General features: G+C 38.4%; 1 protein-coding gene across 11 annotated transcripts in view; it reads right to left on the bottom strand.

Annotated features, from left to right (window-relative positions):
- Nucleotides 1–1372: 1372 nt before the first annotated feature.
- Nucleotides 1373–10779, bottom strand: part of IQSEC1 (IQ motif and Sec7 domain ArfGEF 1) — a 447788-nt gene continuing 438381 nt past the window's right edge. For 6 of the 11 annotated variants that reach the window (XM_048491774.1, XM_048491775.1, XM_048491779.1 and 3 more), the window contains 2 exons: nt 7052–7101; nt 1373–5784 (listed from right to left, as the gene is read on the bottom strand). In XM_048491774.1, the coding sequence (XP_048347731.1) occupies nt 5200–5784; nt 7052–7101 (635 nt within the window). In that variant the 3' untranslated portion in view covers nt 1373–5199. Of the gene's footprint in view, nt 5785–7051; nt 7102–10155; nt 10222–10779 lie in introns of all 11 variants that reach the window. The other 5 variants (XR_007244093.1, XR_007244092.1, XM_048491782.1 and 2 more) reach the window with 5 other exon arrangements.

Below are 10779 nucleotides of genomic sequence, written 5' to 3'. Positions count from 1 at the left end.
TACAAGGATTTTGTATTAGTTAGAGATGATTGATGTTTCCTGAACATGATAGGTGTATGGATGTTAGTAGATGTAATTTGTAGACATTAAGCCCACAAATTTCATCTTAAGAGGGGGCATGTGACATGGGTCTTTGACATGGCCTGGCTAAAGTCATAAACTATGAGACCCTGGCTCCATGGAAAAGCTCTAAAACTGTTTTTATGTTCCCAAAAAAGGAAATTAGGCTGTTTCCGCATGGCGGCGGAAACGGCTGGGTCGGTGCATTTTGCGCCAACCCAAAGACGCTGGGACCGTCCGCACGGACAGTCCTGGGAAGAGGCGGGACGCCTGCGCCGCGGAGCGCCGGCGCCCTGCCGATCCGGCGTGTCCCTGGGCCTCCGGCGCGTCGCCAAGGCCTGGGGACACGCCCCCCTGGCCTTGCGCGCCTGCTCCAGCGGCGCAGGCCAGGGGGGCGTGTCCCCAGGCCTCGGCGACGCCTTGAGGCCCAGGGACACGTTCAAAGTGCCGGGTGGGGGAGGCGGCGAAATTGAAGTCAGCTGCCGTTCACTCGGCAGCGGCTTCACGGCGGCATATTCCCTAAAAGAGCGCTTCCCGGCGCTCTGGGAATACGCCGGCTTCGGGCCGGCCGGGCGGCACGCGGGCGGCGCGGCTGCAGCTGTGCCCCCTGTGCGAATGGCGGCCTGGAGACGGCGTTTTTACCGTCTCCAGGCCGTCATTTTCTGCCCGTGCGGAAATGGCCTTAGATTGTTCCAGGACCAAATTCTAAAACCCAACCTGTCAGACGAAGAAAAGGAGACAAAAGGCCATATAACACAGATCACAGGGACTGGGAAGAGATTCACATTCATTCTGATTCAGCCTTCAGACTGCAAAGGGACATGCTAACGCTTTATTTTGGAACTGGAGTTATTTTTATGTAAATTTTTCCTGTTTATTTTCTTTCTTTTAAATAAAACCTTGATAAGCCAGCAGTTTCAGAGTATCTGGATTTGAACCCTATTCTCTCGGTTAAGTTACAAGAAAGAGGTGAGCCCACACCCTTCTTTCTTTCACACAGTTTTTCTTTGAGTAGAGCAGTTTGGCAGTTGGAAAAACTAATAATATCCTTTCTCCATTTTCTGGTTCTACCAAAAACATGTAATATACAATGCAACCCTCTTTTTTGTATGTATTTTTTGAGGAATTTCGTCAAACTGCATGTAGCTGATGGTGCATAAGCAATATTTTTAGCTTCCATATTTTGTACAGAATGGTCCCTTTTAAACACCACACAATGAGATTGCCAAAAACATATGTGGCATAGTAATTTTATTCATTTAGTGTGAAAAATATAAAGCTCTTGTAGTTCCATGAAGGATGAGAAACTGTGTGAGTTCAAAGTGATTTATTTGAATTTTCACATAGTCACAGTTATAGTTTTACACGATAAGGAAGGTCTGATACTACTTACAAACAATGCATATTAAAATGAAAGCACTTCTTTCTTCCCAAGAGTTACAAAATGGGTCTTGAGCCTCCCAGAACAGAAGCTTCTTGTGAGCATGATGTTTCTTGAAGTCTTTTAACAGTCTGCATTCAAGACCTAATTACAACAGTTTAATATAACTCAAGGCTTGAATTAAGTTCCTAGCAGGGGACAGGTACTATATGCAACCTGAAATTGACTGCAGACTTGTATTAATACTAATTTACACTCTATGTACAATTTAGAGAATTAACTATTCCCCCACTTGGTCCTACTCTTCTCCCTCCCTCAATTTTTAACTTATTATTGGTCACCCTCCCCCCTTGGATTATATACACAGTTACTCATTTTGCAGGCAAGAAGTGATGATATCTTACAACGAAAACAGCAAAACGCATGCTTAACTGCAGAAAATGCACAGCTTTATATGGAACAGCAAGTCAACATGTAGAGAGTCATTGTTTAAATAGCTGCTGACTGTACCTCAGCTCATTTTTAAATCAAGAAACAAGAGGCTTCTGCTGCATGCAGTGCTTGATGGGAAAATCATTCTACAATGTTATGCTTGAAGACTTCTTTTTAGCAATACAAGACATGTACATTATATTAGGATTATTTTTTTTTACATTGTTGTACATTTCATTCTTAACTTAAAAAGGATTAAAACAAATACATATTTAACTATTGTCCCAGAAAAGATATGTTTGCAAGGTCTTTTAGTCTTTCCTTGATTTAATAGTGTAGCTTGTGTTGCTTTCAACTAGCCACACTATTAAATGACAAGGCTGACACATAATTCAATAGTGCTTTGTGCTGGTTTTTAATCAATAAATCCTAACAAAAGCCATTCAATATCTGTTTTTGTTCCATGCTAGAAGATGTATTTTTTCCAACAATGCATAGACATTGATAATGATCACTTTCATTTCTTGCTGGCTGTCCAGAACGTAGTCTGAAACATCAGAGTGTTCTCCTAAAGAAGCAATGAAATTCTGAAACTGAATGCTCACAACAGGACGTAATAGTTGAAAATAATTATAGCAAAACTAGGAACAAAGTCTTAGATATGTTTGGATTGCTCTTATATGTTCCCCATATATATACAGGAAGACAGGCTTCTCAACCCAATTTGAGTCTTAGTATATGAATACGTTGCATCAAAGTACAAGTGTAAATATCTGATGTAAGCATGTGTGATGTAATAACAGCACAAAATCTCCCATGGATTTCTGTATGCTATCCAAATAAACAGTATAAATCAGGGGCCTGCAACTTGCGGCTCTCCAGCTGTTGATGGACTACAAATCCCATCAGCCCCGCAGGTTGCAGACCCCTGGTATAAATAGGTTGTGTGTGTGTGTGTGTGTGTGTGTGTGTGTGTGTGTGTGTGTGCTGCAGATATAAATGTGTTAAATACAAAATAACCTGACTATCCAGTGCATGTGGCTTTCAGCTTGATGTACAGCATATTTAATGCAAAATAAAGAAGGAAAAAAATGCCCACACCCTGTCTTATCTTTTCTGGAACAACTTATAAATTACAGTTAGACTCTGCTATTGGTACAAAGGTCTGAAGAAAAGCTTACATATTTAAATATGTTATCACTTTACTTCAACTAATATCAATAGTAACACTGATATATTTGCAAATATACAATACATAGAGTGTAGCCTCAACAGTATCAACATTAGATGACATGCAGACAGTTCTACTATCCCTTAGAAGAACAAGATTTTTTAACTGCAAGGAACAGAGCCTCAGGGGGCTGAGATTAGCCCTCATAAGGAAAGCTGCACAGTTTAGAACAGCCTGTATGATCATTAAGATTTACTTTCAATTAATGTGAAATTAATTTATAGAAACCAAACAGAAAAAGTATTGCACATGTGAAAAATAGAGGACACATTTAAACAGACTAAACTCTAGGTGGTTGTTTTTGCTTTATAGAAATTAACAAAAATACTTAGTTTATAGTTTTGCTGGTACTCATGGTATAATTCATAGAATGAAGGAGGGGGGTGGGGGAAGAAAAACTAAGCCGGAGGTGCTAGGAATAATCCAGAAGAGTAAAGTCATCTTCACACATCATGTTTACATTCAGAAGCAACAGTCAATTTGTAGTTTTACCCATCTCTCACTGGAACTTTTTCCTTCTTCTTTTAAGCCATGTCCACAATTCAGCTGGTGCAGTTCTGCGGTTCCTTTTGTTTCTGCCATTTAGGTGTACAGTCCTTGTGACTGATGTGGTTCAAAATGCTGAAACTACAAAGTATGCTCCATGTATAATTTTTTTTTTTAGAAAATAGATTTTGGGAATTAAAAAAAACTCATACGGACTTGCAAATGACTCGGGTACAACACATAAGCAACAACAGCACAGTTGGAGTTTACGTGACATCTTGCGACTAACTGGACTATGACAGTTTGAGCATAGACTCAGCCTGCTGAGTGCTGGGTAAAACTAACACATGTGATGAGAATAATGGTGAAGAAATCCTGCCACCAGCACATGCCTACATGGAATTACAGTTATAAAAATCTATACTCAATACTAAAATAAACCTTCAAGTTTCAGAGCACTAAAAAAATCTGAACTGCAGTGTTTTAATTGGGTTAAACAGAGGAAGTTATGTTAAAGAGGCAATGTAGCTGAGAAGGATGGATGTATTATTTTAAGGTCTGAGATGAATGTTTAGGTGGAGTATGCAAGTACTTTTCACTTAATTCTTCATGTGTATTTTATTAAAATATATGTGAATATAAAAGAAATGTGGATCGTGTAAATTCACAGTTATCACAGCCTTTAAAGTGTCTAAGATTTCGAGTAACCAAAATTTAGAGGCAACCACAAGTAAAGTTGCCTCAAGTTGCTACTGTATAGTTACTGCATCTTAACTAGAGTTTGCTTACTTGAAATAGCTGAGTAGTTACATTACTGACTAAGTATATTATCATGTTAATAAAATAAAGATTTATACAAAGCAATATTGGACTACAGCAGCTAAATGCTATGGTACTTGGCACGTTTTGCAGTGATTGCTTAGAGATTTATTTCCAAGTCCAGAGAACTTTTTAATGAGAACACTGAAATGCCTGGAATTTGTTATAGTTTTTGGTCTACATTTTCTTACACTGTTCATCTATTATACTGTCTTTCTATCAGTAAGTGGAATTCCTGGTAAAGTATATATTGCTAGCTTGTGAACTTTGCAAAAGTTTTCTTCTAAGCATAAACATTAACTATACAGTATATATATATATGTATATATTTATATATTTATATTATATAAAGTTTACTTACGTATTTTCATCAACCATATGAGGTCTACTGTTTTTGCCCATTGACAATTAAGGAGCAAGAATGCAACACTTTATTCTATTTCATTTTTTTTCTTTTATTTTGAGTTGGTTATATTTTCATTATGCATTTAAAATTGTCACAGGGATGAAAAAAAGGTAGCTTAACGTTTTCAGCAAGCAGCATATTTTTCAAGGCTACTGGAGAAAAGGAGGGAGAAGGTTACCACCGAGCTCAACCATAAGACCAGCATTGATCAGGCTACTATAAATTGTTCTATTGAATCCTTAAGGCCAAAGGAGTCAAATAAGTTTCTTCTGGCTTGGATTTTTTTAAAAAAAGAAAAATCCAGTTTTATAGGCTGCTTCTGCTTCCTCTAAGTGCCTTTACAGTTACGTCTAGAGCTACAGTTACTGGCAGGGTAGTTTGGTTCTAGACTATTGTGCTGATGCCACTGTGTTTGGACTTAGTGCTGGCTGAAGTAGAAGGGGGAACTGGCTGACCATGGTGATGTGAAGTATGGGAAGAGTGTGCAGGGTGATGAGGGGGCAATGGTGGATGTGAAGCATGGGAATGCTGTGAGTGGGAGTGTGGCATATAGGAATGCTGGGAATGCACTATGTGCTGGGAATGTGGTACGTGATGGTACTGGTGTGGGTGCTGGATATGCTGGGGTGGGTGATAGTGGTGGTGGTGATGATAAGGGGGTGGATTCTGCATATGACAATACTGAGAATGGTGGGTGTGCACTTGTGCTTGGGTCTGCCCTTCAACTGACCCTGAGTGGTGCATTGCAGAAGAATGCTGGGAGTGTTGCTGATGTGAAATTATGGGGGGGTGCTGAGGCTGCTGTGACGGGCCAGGTGCTAGATGGCCTTGGGAAGGTTTCCCCCTTTTACTACCAAATAAGGACCCTAGTAGTGAGGAAGAATTAGGCATAGTCTGGTGAGGGCGAGATGGACACTCTCGGGTTGATGTAGCTCTTCGGCGCATATGAGGACTGCTAATGATGGACCCCTAAAAAGAAATTAATAGAAATAAAAATTAAAAAAAATCTTAAAAATATGTGTAAAAGAAAAAGTTCACAGCGACCATCATGTTTCTTTAAAAATTCATATGGATTATTTGCTACATTATATACAGGAGAAATCCTCTCTATCTCTGCTAATTCTGCTTTTCAGTGCAAAGCTGGGGTATATATATATGCCCGATTAAAAAAAAAATCCAATGGAAATATTAAACAAGAAAAGAGTCATCAGGTAAACAGTGACCTTACGATTTTATTTTATTTTTTTTTTCTTTTAAAAATATTATAGTCTGGTGGTTTATTGTTCCCCCTCTAGGGGAAAAAAATACAAAAACAAGAATTAAAATAATTATCACATGGCTACTGTTCAGATTTTATGCTATATTTTTCTCTAAACTTAAATTTAAAAATAATTTTTGAATTGTGGAACAAAAGAGTTCTATTGCTAATAGTTAGACTGAAAAGAGGCTTGTATTGTGCTTTCAGTATGCTTTCTGTACAGTGTTGACTTCCTGAGCTATAGCTCAGTATTCCTTACTATTTAGCCTTCAACTGTCTAGTTAATTGGTGGAAGCTTTTGTTTTCCATTCAGACAACTAACAGGTGCAGCAATGGTGAGGTATCATGTACTAAATGTAAACTGTAGTCTACCTAGTTCAAACACACACGCACACACAAATCTGCGGGCTGAATTCAAAGACATGAACAGTATATAAATGGTTTGAAGATGAATGAAATCTCATGAAATCCACATTGAATTCATCCGTCTCATTTGTTTTCTCCTCCCGTGCCCTATCTATGCAATTCCATGGTGTCATGACTGCATACATTTTGCAATTTAACTAGGAAATAAGCAAGGTGAATGGCTGTGCATGGAGTCAACAGTTTGTGTTAACTATCATACAGCACAAACAGTGGTGTACTGTGCAACAAAGAGCTCACTGGGCCTTTAAGCAGGGACCAGACTGAAATGGTGGCAGGAGGACACATATTCATTTGACCATGCTTGTAGTAATAGAGGGGGACAAAGGTTAACTGAAATAAAAACAAAGCAAAACAAATGGCGCTTGATCTCAACAAGCTGGAAATAGTTTTTTAAATTTTTTAAATATGCTAAAAAACATAAAGTAGCCTTGGCATGCAATTTATTTAAGGCAGGCGGGTTATATGTTAGAAGAAAAAAGCAAAAAAGGTATATAAAATAAAGGCTTGAAATGCACATCACATCCAGCTAGACATCAGTAACTTCCTACTTACTTCCATATTGCTGTCTAGCGATCCTGCACTGCTGCGACGCCCACGCTTGCCTGCCCAGGACATGCAATACCATAGATTAGAGACTGACACAAGACCTGGGTGACAAACAGCCGCCTTCCCTGATTCATTGCTTAAAGGAGCTTTGGAGTTCAACTGCCCATGTTGGGACGATACAGGAACTATATAGAAGCATACACTTAAGGTGTAAACACATTCCACTGAAATATTGAGGAATCTCTCATTATTTTTAACGGATCAAATTGGCTGCTAGGCTAAAACAGAAATGATATAACTGTACTTTAAGGGGAGAACCATTGATATTTGGGAATCCTGCTTAACATATACATAAACTAAAATATATGTATTCCACTTGAGAGGTAGAGTGTATATAATGATATATTGTGTGAAGTATTTGCAATGGATTTGTTTGTATTTAGCGGCAAGATACTACTCATGGTTAGCAAGATTTTGCATTGTGGTTACTACAGATTTCTTTTTAAAAGTATTGGTGGTGGAAAATGCCATCGTCACAGCTGACTATTGGGGACCCTGTAGGGTATTCAAGGCAAGACAGTAACAGAGGTAGTTTGCCATTGCTTGCCTTTACATAGCAACCCTGGACCTCCTTGGTGATCTTCCATCCAAATACTAACCAGTGGCAACCCTGCTTAGTTTCTGGGATCTGTCAAGATCTGGCTAGCCAAGGTCATCCAGGTCAGGGCTTAAACGTATTACTCAAATATGATTTTAAAATATTTTAGGTACACTTCAAATCCTCTCAGGATGCTACAAGCATTTCTCTTCCTCTTTTCAAAGTTATACTAAAGTAAAATGACTGAATCTCACATAATTATAGTGGATTTTATATAGCTTCCTTTCATGATAAATATAAAGAAAACTAAACTTAATTTTATATATAAACGTAAACACTGGATTTATGGCTAGGTTCTGTTTGTTAACTGTGCAGTGCATATACATTTTTATATGTCCACAACAGTACAGTATTTACTTTGGGTTTTAGTCTCCTAAAAATGGGTGCCAGATCAGATTACAAATCTGACATACAAACTGTAGATTGGTAGTTCAGATACCCAAACATTGTATTTGGGCATGAATATGACAAGATGAGTTCTCGAATACAAAATGATGCATCCATATTGGAGAATCTGAGTTGCTTGGAGTATTCTATGAGAACTTATGTTGATATAATAGTTGATCAGCTTTGCCTCGTTTCATTTTTAACTTCTGCCCAGAAAAAATATTTTCTGTGCTAACAATCAAGTTACTCCAATATAGTCTAAATAAAACTGCTGCAGAATAACTGTTAAACTATAACCTCAGCTGACCTGCAATGTTATTATTAAACCTGCTATTTCATGGAATCTATATTCCCTAAGGAGTTAAAGAAATTGCATGGGAGCAATGATTGCCCTACAAATATCCACTGGATACAATTTCATAAAATAAGAATATAGTTATAGTTCTTGTTCACAAGTAACTTTTTATGACTACATGCATACATGTTCACATGTCACTACATGAGGTACATATACTTATCTACTCTCCAGAAGAAGGAAAAGTGTTCCCTTCCCTCAGGGCCTAACTACACTACATGGTTTCCAGATTCATCTCTGTGTATAGGCACATCTGTTTGAAAAGACCCAGGGTAGACCTGGGAACAGTATATATAGCTGCAGTTAGGTCTTCAGAGACAAAAGAGGATAAATAGCTCATTTGATCTGGTAAACCTCAGTTTACCCCCATAAACTCTTAGAAGAAAGAAGGTATTTCCAGAGTAAATGTACTATGGTTTAGGTGACTGCCAGTCCCAGATTTGCGTGTGTGAACTGTTCGTTTCAATCATATGCCTGAACTCTGAAATGGATCCAAAAAGGACCAAAATTAGGCTTGAGCATGCTCACAGTCTACACCTTAAAGTAATTCTAGTCCACAGCAAAATTAGTTACTGCAACATATTCCTTTATTCATCTTAGGCTAACCCAGTCCTTTGAACTACAATCCTCAAAGATATTTTCTAGTGTGTGTATGTGTGTATAGTTAAATATGTATGTATGTGACAGCTTTTCTGCTGACCCTAGGAAGCAATGCCCTATTGTTAACAGCCTTACTTATGTCTTGCAGACTGAGAAACATCTCATGTGGGGTCTTCTTTTCCTACTGCCTTCCACCTTTCCTAGATTTATTGTGTTTTCCAGAGACCCTGGTCTTTTTATGTATAATAATTCTATATTCAAATCATTAACTGCTGAGGTATAATAAACACATGTATTCTTGTAAAACTGATCAACTGTTTTGTATGGCATATTTCACTTGAGGTTCATCATGTTTTCTTTTCACTGTAAAATATGAATTCCTGAGACTGCCAAGAAACACTTTGTAATAGAAAGCTCCTGTAGTGTAGTGGCTGAACCATGAAAAGAAGTCTCCAGTTCAACTCTTGCCTTTACCATGAAAGCACTACGTAGTTTTAGAATAATAATAATAATAATAATAATAATAATAATAATAATAATAATAATAATAATAATAATAATAATAATAGTTTGTATTTATATCCCCCTCTTTCTCTCCTGCAAGGAGACTCAAAGGGGCTTACTATCTCCTTTCCCTCCCCCCCCACAACAAACATGCTGTGAGGTGGGTGGGGCTGAGAGAGCTCAGAAGAACTATGACTTGCCCAAGATCACCCAGCTGGCATGTGTTGGAGTGCTCAAGCTAATCTGGTTCCCCAGATAAGCCTCCACAGCTCAAGTGGCAGAACGGGGAATCAAACCCAATTCTCCAGAATAGAGTGCACCTGCTCTTAACCACTATACCATGCTGGCCCTCTTTAGCACATCATTTAGCCGATGTTTTCAAGGTGCAATACCTGTCCTGGGATAATAATGCTGACCTGTCTTACAGGGTTCTTTTATGGATTACAAGGCAAACTCTGACAAAAGAACACTCAAAAGCACTTTCAAATGCTAAGTATCATTATAAGGCATTTAATTCATGGCCTATTTTCACTGAATCTTGTGTTCTGGAAAAATTTAGCAAGTGATGATTTGAGAATGTACAATTCTTGAAGAACTTGCACTTACATGAGAAGGATCAGCCCTAGAGCCCTTGTTCTGCACCAGCAACTACTGGCTATTTATTTCTGGTACCTGCATTATAAGGGAGACTAGGTTAGCATTTATGAAGCAACTGCATAGTACTCCCATGGAATTCGATTGGTAAAAAACTGGGTTCATCCCTGGTTCAGATCCACTCACAATTCCACTCTCTTGATTTTGGTTTCATTTCTGATACTAACTTAAGATAAAATGGTTAATGAAAATGCTTGTTCAATCACTTTGAACTGCCTTGGAATGTGCAAATCAGGTCCTGAAAGTCAGAAGATTCTCCTGAACAGTATATGATATAGCATAAGGACCTGCTGTTGAATGGGAAAATTGTGGAAATCGGAGGCAAGCCAGAATTGTCTAGGTGTAGACATCATTAATCCCAGCTCTTATGAATGAATATGAATACCACATCTTTCAGAACTATCAGTAATATCTAGCAAGATAATAAATTTCAGTTCCCGTAATACTTTTCCTATCATAACTTCATCATACAAGAAGAGATTTTGTGGAAATCACTGCCATGAGTTCCCAAACGCTCTTTTCTTCAGGGCTTTCCCGGAACATTCTCTCTGTGCACTTTTTGCTCTGTGCTTTAAC

The sequence above is a fragment of the Sphaerodactylus townsendi genome, linkage group LG03 (assembly GCF_021028975.2).
Source record: "Sphaerodactylus townsendi isolate TG3544 linkage group LG03, MPM_Stown_v2.3, whole genome shotgun sequence".
Lineage (NCBI taxonomy): Eukaryota > Metazoa > Chordata > Lepidosauria > Squamata > Sphaerodactylidae > Sphaerodactylus > Sphaerodactylus townsendi.
This window is presented reverse-complemented; position numbering and strand designations above follow the sequence as displayed.